The 17222-nt window shown below is 41.9% G+C and overlaps 1 protein-coding gene across 5 annotated transcripts in view; it reads left to right on the top strand.

Annotated features, from left to right (window-relative positions):
• Positions 1 to 222: 222 nt before the first annotated feature.
• The window catches only part of LOC124416663 (probable G-protein coupled receptor CG31760), a 28125-nt gene continuing 11125 nt past the window's right edge, over positions 223 to 17222 (top strand). For 2 of the 5 annotated variants that reach the window (XR_006930797.1, XM_046897928.1), the window contains exons 1-6: positions 5989 to 6303; positions 11467 to 11593; positions 11722 to 11862; positions 13257 to 13446; positions 14466 to 14706; positions 16435 to 16566. Coding sequence is in view for 4 of the 5 variants with exons in the window: in XM_046897928.1 (XP_046753884.1) it covers positions 11743 to 11862; positions 13257 to 13446; positions 14466 to 14706; positions 16435 to 16566 (683 nt within the window). In the remaining variant the exon portion in view is untranslated. Of the gene's footprint in view, positions 502 to 5988; positions 6304 to 11466; positions 11594 to 11721; positions 11863 to 13256; positions 13447 to 14465; positions 14707 to 16434; positions 16567 to 17222 lie in introns of those variants that run through there. The other 3 variants (XM_046897930.1, XM_046897929.1, XM_046897931.1) reach the window with 3 other exon arrangements.

Below are 17222 nucleotides of genomic sequence, written 5' to 3'. Positions count from 1 at the left end.
AGAGGGATTTAGGACCGTGTACGCCGCCTCGCCTTGCCTCGCCTCGCTTCGTCTCAATCTTTGAGTGTAATAGCTACAGGTTTGAGTGAAAATTTCCTCCGTTATCATTCCCGAGTACCTAATCATAAATTTGCCATGACGTAGAAAATGTGTCGCTGCGAAGAGCGCAAGCTCCGTTTGCCGCACAGCTGAGCGAGCTTGAGAGCAGTCTGAAACGAGACTTGGTTGGGGGCGGAACACCCCGCCGATCCCCGGGGGCCTTGAAAACGCCGGTAGATAAAATATTGAATTTTCTGCTTGTCGACCCCCGCATGGTTGAGGGGTAATTAGCCCTTTGAATTCGCACCGCGATGGTGCGCTCAATTTGCGTAACATAGCAATGCTACTTCCGGCTAGTCGGTTTACTGGCAGTAAAGCTCCTGCGCTTTCAATCTCGATTGTAACATGCGGTTGTAGTAATGCCTCCGCGTTATACTTCGAACGAAACACGTGCTACCGCAGGTAAGTGATTCCCCTCAATTTGCACCTTGAACGTACTATAAACCAGCTGAGCCCATCAATGTAGTTTGTATTTGAAACTCAATTTCCGAAGGGCTACTCCGCGACTGGTCCCTTATATCCTGTTTCCAACTACGACGTCAATTTGCGCATTTGCTGCACGTGATTCAGTCGCGGTCGAAGGATAAACAATCCGAGGATGGGCGCCTCCAGGTTCGCCTCTCGAAATCCTAATCCATCTACCAACAGGCCGGACCCAACGAAAATCCCGCGTTTTTATTTACGAACATGTTCCATAACCGAAGCTCTATCTCTGTTTTTATCACATTGGTTATACGGATCGGTAAGCTTTCGCAGGGCTAGGGTTCGTCGTAAATGCTACGAGGGTCTACCGAGTGTGAAAAATACGTAAAAATATTTCCACCGAGCTTCGCGGAAAATAACCTCGCTCCATAATTTCTCGATGTAAATCAGGGTCAACTACTTCCGGCTCAGCAGCAATTAACAGCCGATCGCACGGGTCGCGGATGTTGCTGTGATCATTATGCAACTCGTTTTCCTCCGGATATACCCATTTCCGGGGGCCGAATGGGCGCGGAAAAGGGGCCGAAAACATCGAAAACGAATTTACGTCAAGTACAGCTACAAAAATCTACAAGTACTTTTGGATTCACGGGTACCAAGACTGCAGGCTTGACCTAGAAGAAGGAAGCTTTTTCCCTCTGTATGCAAAATCTGCAAGCTCGCCGAGGACGCTGCACCCTCTTGATCATCCGGCAGTGCCGAAAACGACCCTAAGGGTCCTCGTGGCGGCGTTGCCTGCACGGAAATGAACGTCGCTCGCCGCTGGCTGCATCGATCGCAAACGAAGGGAGAGAATGCCGCGCGCCTATATCTGAGCTTCGGCCTAACCGAACCTGACTCGACCTAACTTCACCTTGCCTTACCTAGCGCAATCTGATTAAACCACCCCTTGGCCCACGGGGCCGCGTTTCTTACGCTTAAAAAAGCTTTCAAAATTTCGAACACCCTACTCACGCGGTGACAACGTCTTCTTCCGCGTGTGATTGACTTCCACACCCTCGGTGTTCTTCTTTTATCCGAGTACGGGGTATGTTTTGTTATACCTCTCTTCACCCAGGCTATTTTATTTTTTTATATAATTGCACAACGTCTGGTGCATCTTTTAACCCCGAGCTAACAGGAGCCCGGAAATCGTTTGCTGTAAAAGACTTTCACGCTGACAGAGTGCTCATCAATCCAGCTTTCGCTCGTTCCGCTTTCTCTCATTCTTTAGAAAGAGAAATGGGGCTGGCTGTATGCGTGCAGATTGACGAGAGGAAACTGAGGGGAGCTTAAGAGACTGAAGTAGATTATCTTGCGTTTGTTTCATCTCCTTCTTTCTGTAACCGATGAATTTTCAAGCAACACTCGACACGTCGACGCGGAATAAGATATACCGTCACCCTTATCTTCATCTCGGCAATTTTTCTATACGCGGTATCCTCGGGAACCGGACGACGATCCTTGCAATAAAAATCTCAGCTTCCTTGCTTGCCGCAGGGCTTCTATAAGGGGGATTTTAGTTCCGTGCTGTGTTGTTGGCTTATTTTTTTCATCCTCTATATTCGTTTATTTGCAAATTATTCGCTGATAATTATTGCAATCGTTGAACGCGTCAGAGTTCCTGCTGCCATGAGTGGTTTTACGGATCCATCGCCAAAGGCAATTGACTTTTCAGGTTTCTCTTTTCGTACCAAAAAATTTTAATCAAACCAAATCCACGTCCGTCTCGAATTCTGACGCATAAAATATGCTTTCGAGAATATTGCACGTTCAAAATTCATGGGAACATGTAAACAGCGAAGGTTGGCGCTTTATGATCAGAAATTCCCATGCACGTGCCTGCCGGTGATTTTACAAAATTACATTCCCTTTCTCTTCATCTTTCTCTACCACCTGTGCTCGGGAAAAATACACCAGGAAATCACCTCGTCGTTACTCCTAATGTTTGTTGTAATATCGCAGTCCCAGGTTCGATAACGATTATTAACTTGAATCATGCACGACGGATGTGAGGGGCTGCTGTGTTGCTCGTGTTGGGGTGGCTGAGGTGAGACAGGCACTGATAGGTTGAACCGTTCAACGTCAAGTGGGTCAATGAGGAATCGACAGGTGGCTTACATTCGAGGTTTCAGTTCTTGGATCGTATACCAACGGTGTTTAAAACTGAACGGATTCCGTTCCCGTGTAAGCTTTATCCCTCCGTGGTTATCTCGTCCCTGAAAACGTGGTGAAACTCTGGAGATTTTATTTCACTAATTCATTCTTCTACTTACAATTAGTGAAAAGACTGCCCTGGGAATGAAACTTTTTACAGTCTTAATTCGATTTGTATTCTTGAAAGTTAGCCTTGTTAATTGGAAACATTTGGAGGGTCGCTCTTTGAATGTTTATGAACAGCGTACAGAAACAAATCCATATATTTTTAACAGTTGATTGAAATGGGAGGTGGAATTCGGCACACGGTTTAATAAAAATTGTGTTTAACTATTTTTATACGTGTCTTCTTTTGAACGTGAGGTATGGGATTCCAACCAGCAGACACGAATTTCACCTGTAAAAGCTATCTCGCTCTTTCCTCCCGTGTCAAAATTCAATAATCATAACTTGAGAGCCGGAGTTTTCATTTCGTGGAGTATCTAATGTGATAAAAAGGTTTTCTAATTTATAAATATTCTTGCATGCTCGCCGCGATTTAGCTGTAAAGCCTTATGAGTCCATAGAAACTTTGGTCACGTATTAAACATCAGCGTATAATTCATCATGTTTTCAGGATGTTTTCGCAGTATGTTGTAAAAATATTTGGAGGAAATTTTACTGTGTGTAACGTGCAATGATGCACATAATTTCGTAATCTATATACGCGGTCTTATACAATAATCCAGAAATTAAAACGGCGCTGAAAAACCTCGTCGCCTACGCTGAACTGTATTTCAGCCACACTCGGGAAAATTTTTAGTTTTTACATCGTAAACTGTTTAAGCGTAAATAAATTTTCGGGTTAATATACAACCCACCAAACGTTGCGTCGGAGTGACCAAAAATTTGAATCGACCTATTTTGCAGAGAAAACAAAAATATTTTAGTCCTGTGTAGAAAAAGGTTTAACACAAAATCCCAGAGATTCTGTTGGGATTATGAAATGGGATTTGCACAGTGAAGTCATGCGCTTTGAAAAGATTTGAAAATGAATTTTTAATTGTTGTAACTGAAAAAATTATCGCCACATGAATTACCTGCCTCTTTAAAGAACGACAAAAAAATATGACACTGTGAATTTACAGGTTCATTCAATTGTAGGTATCAGGCTACGAATGATTCAATTCTCTTGATTTTACTAGACAAATGCGTGGAGATACTCTTCCTAATAATTGTTCATATTTTACTTCTCTTGCGAGAACGGATTTCCGACGCGCCATCGCCCCACAAGGAGTATCTTGACACTTTAACAAAACATTTTCTAGATTTACGATGTATTATATTATTTGATTGCGGTAATTAATTAGTAGCTCTCATGATTTTGTAAATTTGCCTAATCTTTATCCACCGAATGGATTTGTGAAACAATTCAGTTGAATCTATCAGGGGTTGCTTAAATGTTTTCATAATACCATGGAAAACGTATTATTTCATCAAATTTGCTGAATTAAAATCGAGATCTCGTATTTCTAAGTATATTAATTAATTGAATGAAATTTTATTGATATTTTGAAAATATTTTTTTGTTTAATTTTGGTATTTGCAATAAAATATTGCCTTCTGGCGAGGAAAATTTCTCAAAAATGTATCCACAAATCGAGTTTTTCAAAAGAGAAAAAAGTTGTCGCTGATTGGCGCAGCATCCCTGAGCTGCTGATTTGTTCTCGCGGTTCCCATTGTTTGTTGAAAAGGATAAGCTAGCTTTTTCTCTGCCGTTTCCCCTCTTATTTGAACACTATTAGTTACAGTTAGTGACGGGTGCAGATTCTTTGAGCGCACGACTTTAGAACCCTCGACTCAAGAGGCCCGCTTCGTGAGGGAGTTCTTTCGGCCCCTGCAGGCAGCCGCTAGCAAGCTCTTACCTAAGCACCATTGATCGTTCACATCAGCGTGAATTGTTTTTTGTCCAGCTTTTGACTTACGTCGACTTCTTCCCTGATACTCACGATCATTATCCCATAAATCAAATTCGACTGTCCAATGCGGGCCGTACGAAAGTCGCAAAAAGTACTCACCGCAATTGGAAGAGTCGTTGGTGGCGCAATGGCGCGGCGAGATGCTTCAAAGAACAATATTTATATGGCATTTGAGTAACTTCAACTGTTACAAGACTAGTTGCAAAGCTATTGCTATCGTGAAAGTCACGTGCGTTGAAGGTGAGGGTAATTTGAATGGGATTGAACGGGTCAAATAGATCTGCCGGAGGCGCTTGTGCCTAGTTCAAAGTATCTACTGTGCATATTCAAAGGGACAGACCAAACAGGGGACCCTTGAAAACTAAACTCGAGGAACGAGAGATTGAATTAACAGTTCGGGAGTTAAGGGTAACACTAAGTTTTTAAGGCAATTGTAATCGAGTCTAAGTCTCGTAGTGCAGGTGTTGCGGAAAAACGAAGTGGGACACGAATCGATCCCGTACGAAAAAATTGAAAACAACTCGCAAGTCGAGAGATGCTGTAAGATCACTTTGAAGGTGATGGGCTGGCAAAAAACGACACTTTTTATCAATTTTTTTACGAGACAGTCGGGCTTTGCGTAGTTGTAAAATTACTATAAACACAAGTTATGAAGCTAAAACGCTACTATCTCTCATCACGTTGGTTTTATTGGGTATCGAATTTCACAACACTGCGATATTGATGATAAAAAAAAACAAAAAAAACAAAAAAACAATGGCAATGTTGAATTGATCTCTGATGAGAAAGAAAATCTATCCCCCCCAGTGACTTGCAATTAGTAGATAATGGTCTCTCGAATAAGACGATGGGACATCGTGACGTGAAATCGACCGAATCTATCAGATTTCGATAAGTTATTACGAATCCAATAATTCTACTGATACCTACTCAACGTACGATTGTCTTGTGATAAAATAAATAAAACAGCCGTATTTCGGGCCAACCAACCAACAACCCATTGACCGAAGACCGCGCGACGGGAACTAAAAATGCAGAATCTCCGTACGAGGACCACGAAGATCTTGTTGAGGATAAATCGCCTGACCCGGGTGTCGAGAAGAAGCGGAATCGCGGAGTCCTGGCATATCCAGGTCCTCCTAGTCGGCTCGATATCCACATAACGGTGGATACGTTTGCGGGGGTTGCCGAGGGCAGGGGTGGCCGAGCAACCCTCACGGCTCTCGGCAGGCTTCGTATATCCTCGGGGGATTCCGGGGTTCCGCTGGTTGCGAGGCTCGCGTTGGGAGCGCGCTTTGGCCAAGGGCTGCCTCCGGCAGCTGGTGGTCCCGCTCACCACGGTGTCCCATGCATATTTAATGCTTCCCGAGCGCGTATCGTGGTGGTGCGTCCGTCTCTCCGGTACCTGCTCACTTGTTACGGTCTTGAGCTTCGGTATCGGTGTCGCAATTTCGTTTCGGATACGCGGGGGGTGAACGGGGTCGTCGTCGTTATCGGGGCCGAGTTTCCGTTCGGAGTTCCCGGACATGGTGTTAAAAGCACTCGTCATTTCCGGGGGTTAAATACGCGGAAGAATCGTGTTGATATACCTACCATCGAGAAACTATGACAGTGGCTAAAAACGGAGGTAAGCGTTGTTGTGCCTGCAGACATGTTTTTCACTCGATTATCACTTCTTACGACTCCCAACGATCACTCGGTGGAAAATATCCACGCATAATGCTCCTTCGATGTATCGCAACTACTCTGCTGCCATGACTATCGAAATATCAGCTTTTAATTACCGCGGTACGTGCCAACGTGCTATTCTTATTCTGCTTTTAGAGCCATTCGCGAATAAGTTACTTCACCAAGCAGAACCGTTTGTGTTCAACGGATTGATGGATAGGCAGACAAAACTTGGAACAAACACTCAGCGTAGTTATGTGGTCCTTGAATGTATCAGGTATAAGATTCTGTAATGTGACAAGTGGAAATGGGGAGATATTTGTAACTGAATTTGTGAAAACAAATGGAGATACTCGCTGGAGACTGTTCCAAGATAAATAAACACTGCTTATGTACACTTTTCGGATATTTGCAATCCAATTATGTACGAAACGGGCTTCGCTGCGTATCGGTACTGAACACGTTTTACACGAATTTTCCTAAATTGGAGTTTACTCTTATGGGGAAATAAAGCGACGGTAATTGACGGCGCCGTAATACCGCCCCAATAAAGCCGGAATAAAGCTCAAGGTTATATTTTCACGCGCCTTGGTGACTGCAGATAAAGTATAATCAACCTATAAAAGAGAGAAGCACTTAGGTGGTCTAAATGGTAACAATTGAATATTTTCAATAGACCTCCATTTTTTGGGTGGAACACGTCTATGTCGCTCATAAGCGACAATTAAACGCCTCATTCACGGTTTATTGGAAGTATCGATACAACCTAATTTACTTTAACATTTCTCTAAGTAAAAAAAAGTATAACGATGGTGCATGAAAGTATATTACACCGACCATTCCTTTGAATTTTTTCTTGTAACACTCGGGACAAAATTTGGAACGGCTAGAATTGAAGTAGAAAAGTAAGAAAACACTTTCAACGTAATATTTTTTTACCTTGCCCTCGTGTTAAAATACGCGTAGCTTCTTATGCGATGTTTACTCAACGCATATATTTTCACAAGTTTTCGAATATATGTATGTAGTAAGAACGCCGTACGCTTTTCCCGTCGTCTTGTTTAATTTTACAAAAGTTTAATTCAGAATCTACTTAGTTTCGAAAACACAGGAGACTGTAGCTTCTCGTTTGAACTTGTATTAACTTTTTGCAATTTTGGACTAGCGAAAGTTCTATAGGGGCTTATACCATCTTTCGTGGTAATTTTGGGACTTCGCATTCATCCATTTGACCTGAATACTGCTGAAACTTATACGACTTGGCAAACTCGTTGATGCTTATCGTCGAATGTCCAGAGCATGAATTCTCACGTTTAACGAATTAACGTTGTTAACATTAACATGTTCAGCATAAATTTCATAAAATATGGAGTAAAATACAAAGGTTCTAAACGATAGCGTGCTGGGAGTGAAAGCGTAGATCGCGTTTTTCAGAATTGGACCTCCTTCACCAAATTGTAGCCAAATTGAGATAACAATATGGTGAAAGAGAATCATTAATAATCATCAAAACTTCATCACGTTTCTTTTGAATGGTTGACTTTACCTTGTGGCTCGAATCTCATCGTTCTACGTATAGATATCAAGTCGCGTCAACAAGCGACTATCGCTTAATCATCTCCGCGGCGTGAAACGTCGTTTTTGCGGACCACCTCCATCACTCTTTATTCGTCGTAAAACAAAACAGGTGTCGTCGCTGGAGAACAAAGAAAATTGGATGGCTGTGAGGGTGGTTCTGGGAAAGCTTCAATCGTGGGTGAGCTTTGCGGCAAAAGGTGCCTGGGGTGGAATTCTTCGGTCAAAACCGTTAGGGTGATCCATAGGTTACTTACTCCGGAGTGTAGCTCGGCAGTTAAATGGACGATGAATGCCTCGAGGCCATTACGTGGGTTAATCGCTTCACCGTATGGCCAAGAAAGATGCCAAGAAGAGAGTCGGAGGTCCTGCGAAAACTTGGCTGCCTTCCGTCGCCTGCAGGCATGACTTAAATCGTATCTGAAACGCGAGCTTAACGACACGATCTCACTAACAATATTTTTAAAAACGAAACGAATCACGTCGTTCCTCAGACGCACATACAGATCTGCACTCATAAATCGAGTCTTAATATCCTCCGACTGCAATCACTCCAATGCTATTCAGGTCACTCGAACGAAGATTCGTTAATTCGCTGGACGAGAGCTGGCGCAGGCATTTACCGAAGCATAGGAATCAATTTTCCGTCAAAGGATTGCGAACAATGGGACTTGATTTTTGTTGGAATGAATAGAGCAAATCTCTTCGTACACCCTTGAAAGCTAGGCAGCTGCCTCGTCGGGATTGCCGTTTCGTCAGTCAAGTTAGTCATTGGTCTCACGTTTGGTTGTATACGGGTATTTAATTAAGTTAAGAATTGGTTAAAAAAGCTGGCAGGTAGTAACTGAGTAGAAGATAATTACACCATTATTGGGTGGGCGGGAGTTAGCCGAGAACTTACTCGCGGCGCGCAGTTCATTCCTCAAGATTTCTATGGAAGGGTGGAAATGTTACTGGGTCGGAGAGGCGGGTCGACGTTGATTAGATTAAACTAGATCAGATTAGAAGACGTGCCTCGCGCGCTACAGTCGCGGAATTCTCAGCCTCTTCAGTCTTTTTCATTTTTCCGATTTTTTTTTTTTTTTTTTTTTACAATTTATCGGCTCGGGGTTGAAACCAGGCTGAAGTCGCCTGGGAGATAGAAAATACTAGACGGAGGGAAAGCCAAGGCGTGGACTGAACAACGCCAGCTACCGATGGGACTTTGACAGGTGATGCGTGAGATTCATCGAACCCTTGCTAAACCCTTTGCCGAGCTCTGTTTTCTCTCTGCTAACAATGTATCTCGCATACGTGTACCTATTTTTCCGCGTGTTACACACTTGCACGAATGCATGCAGGTGTTCGTGCATCCTCTGTCCACGGTGACACCCCGGGAACCCCGTCGGGCACGCATCTATATCTTATGGCTAGCATACGTGGTGGAGCGGAGGCAGACATGCTACAGGCGGTTATCGAAGCGAGTACGGATTTCTACTCGTGTATAAGTTACGTGCGCTTATGTACGTGTGTGTCTCGTCTTGTTGCTTATTAATAACGCTGGCTGTTCGGAAAGAATAATTAATCCTCGGGTACACAGGATAGTTGGAGGTTCGTTAAAACGGTGGGAATTTGTATATATGATACTGCGTACACTGTTAAAAATTATTGTGAATATACTGTACATTTATTGTACTAAAAAGTTGTCAGTATACGAAATTAGGTTGCAAATTTATAAATTCGGTGCAGCGATGTAAATTACTAAGTATATTTCTTAAATTTACAATGTAAATTTTTGACTTCACTAGAATTTATCGGAAAAAGAGAAAAAAATAATTTGCATTTACTAAGTTGTGTAGTAAATTTATTTATGTTTGTAAATTGAATGAACAGTAAATTCATGGTGAATTCACGTTCCGTATTCGAATAAAACTTCTAATACAGTATAAGGAAGTTCGTACAGAAATTTGGAACATATTATTGTTGAATGCCGCGAATGATTATACGAAAGGATTCCGCTCTCGATAAAGTTTTTAATTTATCCAATCGAGTTTGCGACCGGAAATTCCACTCAACAATAACCGCGATTCAAACTCTTCGATTGCTTTTGTACACTTGAATATAACGTTGGTTGAACGCATTTTTGATTTTGTTTCTCTAGTAAAAATCTTTACGCCAGTGGGGGTGCGTATTTTTCGTGCTTTCGAACATTTGCTGTGAAATTTTTTTCGTGCAATTTCCCTGTTCCACCGGCGTGAAAAAAATTTAGAGCTTGCGCTGCAATTGAATTTCATATGCTTGGAATTTATATTTACTTTCAGAAAAGCTATGAAACATTCACTTTTTATGTATTATACTTTTCAAAGACTTTTCGTTTCGTTTGTGCTCATTTTTTGTATCGATTTAGTTAAACGGGAGAGCATATTGGTTCACTGTTACGTGACTATAATAAATTCTCAAGCTTTCAGTGATGATCGCATAAGCTTGTTTACTATCCCGAGAGACAAATAGTCCACCACCTTCGGAACGCAAGTTTCGTCCACACTGTCCGTCTACAAATTAAACACATCATTCAGATCGGTTAATGACACGCAATTCGCTAATCGGGCGATGGTATTCAATCACCACGCTCACATCCGAAGTATAAACCGGAAATGGATCATTACTATATAAATCAACAGATTTAGGTAAAGTGTTTAATGAGAAAAGATGTGTTTGAAAATACGGATGAAAAGAAGAATTGTACAAATCGTGAAAGAATTTGCTGACTTTAATTATATTGAGAATACTAAGTTTATGTACGATCGAGATGAATCTTTACTTTGTTCAGTGTCGTATACAAAACCATCGAAATTTCGTCCAGCAACTGTTCGCAATCTCAAACTTCTAAAAAAAGGGATTTTGACTGTTCGGGGTTTTAACCAATCGGAGTTTCGACTATTCGAAAAAACGCGAATACTTATCAGCTTCGATGAAATTTTGATTTGGATCTTCGGCACTTCCGAATTTAATGTTTTGAAACTATGTGCTTACAGATCAAAGTCAGACAATCCGATCTAACGACATTTCAGTCCGAACTTTCATGATTCGGAATTTCGACTGGCATCCCATTCACTTGAAAATCCAACGAATAATTGCAATTCATTAATATTCGTACATATCGAGTGATTTCTATTGATTTTTATAGGTATTATATTACGCGTTTTCACTGATTTCTATTTATTCGTAATGGTACCTCTGATTTCCAAGGATTTTATAATCGGATTCAGGAATCAGGGGAAATCACAACAAATCTCTATTGATTACCTAAAAAGTTGCGATGAAAATCACTTGGTAAGCCGAAAATAAACGAAAGGACACAACAACATAGAGAACACTCGACATCGATGTTAACGAATTGAAACCATTTTGGTTTCACTACTTTTTCCACTTACAACGATTTTCATATTCTTACACAACCTACTATTTCTTCGACTCCTGCTTTCATTTCCAACTGGTAAACTCGTAGTGACTTCCTTCAGAGGGTTTTTAAAATCAAAAGAATAAACGGAAAGCTTCTCTTTTCCAGGGTAATAATAGGCGGAGAGTGACGTAGCAGAGCTAAGGAACAGGCGATGCGGCGGCTGGCAGACGCGGCGGCCCTCGGCAAGGGCCCCGGCCGCCAGGTCAGCGCCACTTGAACGAGGCACGAAGAGGTCCTTTACTAGTCGATTTTTCCACCAACCTCCAACCCGCAATCCCGGTTCCGCACTCCGTCCTCGTCTCTTCGCGAGGCCAGGTCCTCGAGGCCGAAGTGCATCCTGACCGTTTCTTTCTCCGACAGGACCAATGAGCAGGGCGCGGGATGGGCTCGTCCTGGCTCGCGGCCCTGCTGCTCACGGTAACGGTGTCCACGTTGTCCGGAGCTAACCCGACCTCGGCATCGACGTCCCCATCTGATCCCGAAGGATCCTATCTCGAGAAGGTGAGTTTCCCGCGAGTAGAGGACGAAGCTATTCTGGGCCCTTGGTTTCGACCAGGGGGAATGGGCTTGTCAAAGGGGCGAGGCGCCATTTTATATCAGGATTGGAAAACGGGTAACGTCGTTCGTGCCTCGCTTCGTTGACAATCGTATCAGGGTCAAGGGGTGACGCGGATAGAGAAGTTTACTCGCTCCGGTAATTCCTTGGGAACTTGAGGTGGTTGGATGGGCAAAAATCAATACGTATTGTTAATCTTATTACGAGTCAGTCGGACATGATGTATTTGTCTTATGAGGAGATCTCTTTGAGATTAGAAAAACTGATTCAAGAGAACAGTTTCTACGAATTGATTGGAATGGAATTTCGTTTTTTTTTCACCAGTCAATTCAATATTGGTATATGTTGATCGCAATTAACGTTTGTTCAAAATTGTAAAGTTCAATATTTCATGATACCAGCATGAGAAAAATTTTTTTTGCAGATTTGTAGAAAATAGTCTTCTAAATGAAATGAGCCATTAAGTAGTGAAATCGAATAAATCTACTACAGATTTTTAATAACTTTGTCGCATTTTAACATAAAATATCGATGTCTAAATTTTTGTTTACAATTCCAGTATTTTCTTGAATGTCTGTATTTTCAGAGAGCTTCTTAGATTAAGAATATAACAATTTTATGAATACTCAATGTGAGATTATCTTTTAATAAAATTAATACAATTATCGATTTTGGCCAACTAACTTCCTTAGAAAGTCCCATTGAAGTTAATCCGGTTACATATAACTAGGAAAGTCTTTGTAACATACGATGAAAAATGTTTAACACTGAATTATAAACGTAAGGATTTTATTATGTTAACAACTTTAAAAGAATGGCATTATTCTATCATTTTTCATAGAATAATTTACATTGCTTGTCTGATTCTGATTAATATTATCTCTTTTGATTCGTAAATATATTTTTCGTAGATCGTCTGAGTTAGATCCAGATATTGGATTTCTTTTATCAACAGACGAGCTCAAAAAGAAAATCTCTCTCATTCTCAGACGACTTGTAGTGTATTCAATTATTTATTCATAGATAAAATAAACTATTGTTTATCAGAATTAGAAAAACTAGATGGATGTCTCGGTAAAAAAGAAACAAAAAAAAAGTAAAAAAATGCAGTTGAATAATATGATTTGTCTGACGTTAATGATAAGACGGTTCTTACGGTTGAAATCCAGTCTTCAAACATATTTTTCTAAATCACGGGGACTGATCTTCACATCATACTTAACTCGACGACGTTCAATGACACCTTTTAAACCTCTGTCTAGTCACTTTTTTGTCTCGCCAGATTGTCGAGCCTACCGTGCGTCCCATAATCCTTAAGCCGCTTCCTCTCGATTCTCAGGCCAGCATAGAGGAGGCCCTGACGGTGATCGAGGCTGCGTCCACCGGATCCCTCGGGGAAGCTTGCGCCACCGGTTCCGGCTACAAGTCCCTCCTCGCCGCCCTGGATCCTCGCCGGTACGACACGGCTCGTCAAAAGGCCGACATGGCTGCCATGATGCTCCAAGACCTGGGTGTCGCTCGCCACAACAGTACGTACATAGAATTACCTATCCTAAGCCCTGCTTGTCACCAACAGGATACAGGATACTCCGCACTGCCTGACGAACAGCCGGGTCACCGCAAAACAGCGTTTGATTGGCGGGGGATTCCCATACGTAATCCAATGTCAGACGCAAATGTCTCGTTGCAGTCCGGGAGATGACATTACATTTGTCACTGAAACGCGAGAGTAATTCTGTGTGGAGGTGGATTTTGGCGATGGTGGATAGCGGTGATAAAATCCCTCGTGATACGGTAGTTCGGTCAAGTTTTGGAATGTATGGAATCTGTTTCAATTCCGACATTCTTCCTTGTACCATATATTATACGTACTCTTTTGGAAAAGTATTTCCCTCACCGCGAAGTGGACTAGACTATTTCGTACAAATATTTGTGGAACATTACCACATTTATAAGTACGACATATGGTCCGGCATGAAGATACTCTGGAAAATATGATCTTCAACGTAGAGACGTAACCGGAACCAGAATTTGTCTTATTCTGAAATTGTTGTAATCTTTGGATATCTGTACGGAGTTTTATTTCATCGTACATTCTGGCAACTAAATATTACTGAGATTATAGAAAAACTGGGTGGTTGTATCGCGCGGGGGTAGTTATGCCGGGACGAAGTCACACCGCGATATAGGATATATGTGTCGGAATTTCCCACGGGTCGATTAATCATCAGCTAATGAACATGTGTCGGGTGGCAAAATCGCTTACCCTGATTCGATAACTGCAGCTAGGTGTTTCCGCAGTGACCCCGAACAATCAACGACCTGATAGTTTCACCCTCCGTGCATTACCAGGGTTGAATTCCCGTTTTAAGGTCCTTCAGCCTTCTCGCAATCTCGACTCCTGGATTTCAACTGCGTATATTATACCTATAAGTATATGACAAACGCGTCAGTTCGCGAATACCTTCGCACCTCGCACGCGGACATCCTCCTACATCCGGTTATCCGCTTCCGTCAAGCCTCAAGTGCGTCGAATTCTGGTCCCCAGCTCTCCTGGACGCCGTCGCACGGTCGCTTCTCGCCTCCGTCGACGACGCCGTCGCCACCAAAGTCGTTGCGTTGAACGCATCGACAGGGGTCATCGTTGGGTCCACGTGGTGGGAACGGGCCCCCGGGGGTATGGGTGAGCCCCTTCGCTCCCGGGATGAGAACCACGCTCTCCAGTCTGGTTCCCGACCGGATCCGAAGCTTCCCTGGTTCGAGGACGCCGACACGAGTCCTGGGCTCAGGTTTGATTTCTGATTTTCATCGAATCGCGGGCCCCTCGACGTCGACGGCAGCAAGTAGTCTCTCAAAATTACGTCAACGACGAGCAGAAGGCGAGGATGACTGACGTTGCCTTCCGTCGAGGGCGCCGATGCTGATCGGTTCATATATGTACATTGTACATACAATGTATATGGATTAGAGTGGCTCTTTATGGAGTTTGGAAGAAGACTTTCACCCTGACCGAATCGGCTTTCAACAAATAAATCAAAATCTGTGCCAAAGCGAAACTCTGTATCCGAATTACACTTATATAAAGCGGGTTTTCTTTTTCATTTGAATAACGTTGGTAGTGAGGATATTTCGAGTTATCATTTACCCCCAAAGTTCGGTGAACATTTTCATACATCTGAAATTTATTTTAATACAAGGTCTACAGCCAATACTATAATAAATAGCTGGAACAATATTCGTGCGGAAAATATTTCATATCTACTGACAATGTTGGTTCAGTGAATTTCGGATTCTTTGATACTAACCGAACGAGGGGAAAAACAATAACGCGAAATGTTCTGCGGAAAACTAACGCTGTTTAAATTGCAGACGACACTTGCTTACGGATACGATTCTAGAATCACTTTCGCCTGGGTTGTAATTTATTTATTTGGAAACGATTTTTGGTGGCGGTAAAGTCGCATTTTGTCGACCCTTATTTTAGAGCCACTCCAATATAGATATACACGTATACATACAAATATGTATGTATGTATGTATATACATATGTTTTATTGTCCTCTTCCTCAATGTTCATTTACTACAATTCTTATATACTTATGATCGCACCGTAATTTCACTCGCCCGCACACACGTCTGCCAACCACTCGCTAAATCGCACTTTCCGTTTCAGCAGTCGTCGCACTTGCACTAATTTCGCTTATGAATATTATATATTTATATATTGTTATAACATTATATATAAACTTCGTATTTTATACTTGTCATGATATTGATTGCTATTAGTTTCAACTCTTTACTTAATTAATTATTCTGTACATTATATATATACGTGCTTATTATTATATTATATATTGCACAGCAATTGAAACTCGAGCAAGATTTTTTCATAGTTTAAATCTAGAAGAATTTCTAGTGAGAAATCTAGAAGTTAGTAGAATTTTTCTCTCGCGCGGAAATCAATTTCGATCTGTATCCTGTCTATAATATCGCTTCTCTGTAATCTGAATTTTGCCGTTATTATGTATACTTTTCACGTCGCATCCACTGCCGCGATCTGTTCTGCAGAGCTGCAACGCGTCGCGTCGCGAATCTGAACTTGAACGTGAACTGATCGTGAGACCGAAGACAGGGACACCAAAAATTCACAATATCATCGCCATTCATCCCCACTTCATCGCTATGCGAACGTCAGGTCATAGAAACTCGTGCGAGATACGAAAGAACGTCCTCGTTTGCTTTGATTTTGTAAACTGAGCTGAGCTTGTAGAGCAAAGTCAAGTTGCGAAGCAGCGTTTGGATTACTTACTTGTCTCTTCGTTAGTCTCCTCAAATTCACGATTACATGCAATGTAAAGTAGATTCGTCGGTTATTCCAGCCGTATAAGTAATCTCGAAGAAATTGTGCATAAAGTTACGCCCAGATCTTGTGAAGAGCTCAGTTGATGTGAAATCCAGAGGATTTGAGGGTGAGTTTGAAGTTTCTATGGCGGTGTGGCGTTTGTGTGTGATCCCAGGTCGCCGAAGTTCATGCAGTCACCAGCGATTGAATCCTACAGGGGATGGTGGACCCTTCCGTACTTCTCATGCAAGGAACACCGCTGGCTCATCTCCTACAGCGTCAGCGTCCCTCCTCCGAATCGCCATGGGTTAGTATTTCACCAATTACGCGGTGATCCTTTATCGAGAGATACTTGTGTAATGAATACGTACTCTACCGATAAAGTGGAACATCGTGCACCTCCCAAGGGCTGTTATTTCATCCGAAAGGGCTGCGATAAGTTTACTTTGACGATTTGGGAAATATGGGATGTAAGGTATAGGCATGGATTCGGTTACGTCGCAGTTGCCCTTTGAGAAAGACTTGTAAACGTGTAAAGGTTTAAATTAGTCGATCGGTTGAATGATTTCAACTGTCATGATATCTAACCGCAGTATGAACAAAATAAATTCTGGTACAACGAATTTCTTCAACATAGGTATAAGTATTATAAAAAAATCTGGCTGAATTTTTTTTTCAATAATTTCACATTTCATCGAATAAAATTAAAGAATTTTCTTGAGAAATTCTTTTTTCACTGAAAAGTTTTTCAGGTCAGGTCAGGCGAGTTATAATCTTCAACAATTCTTCAATAGGCAGTTCGACACAATTGTCACAAATTTTCAGTGATCGATAGAACGAAACAAGTTTCTGACCTATACTTGATTGATGAATCGGAAAATTGAAGTAAGCTCATACCGATCATTTCCTTAATTTTCATGCTCGTTTGTACAAGTTCATCCAACATTTCCATACGTGTCGCAA

This window comes from Diprion similis, chromosome 2 (genome assembly GCF_021155765.1).
Source record: "Diprion similis isolate iyDipSimi1 chromosome 2, iyDipSimi1.1, whole genome shotgun sequence".
In the NCBI taxonomy this organism is placed as follows: domain Eukaryota; kingdom Metazoa; phylum Arthropoda; class Insecta; order Hymenoptera; family Diprionidae; genus Diprion; species Diprion similis.
The sequence above is the reverse complement of the archived record's forward strand: the minus strand, read 5'-3'. Positions and strand labels throughout refer to the sequence as shown.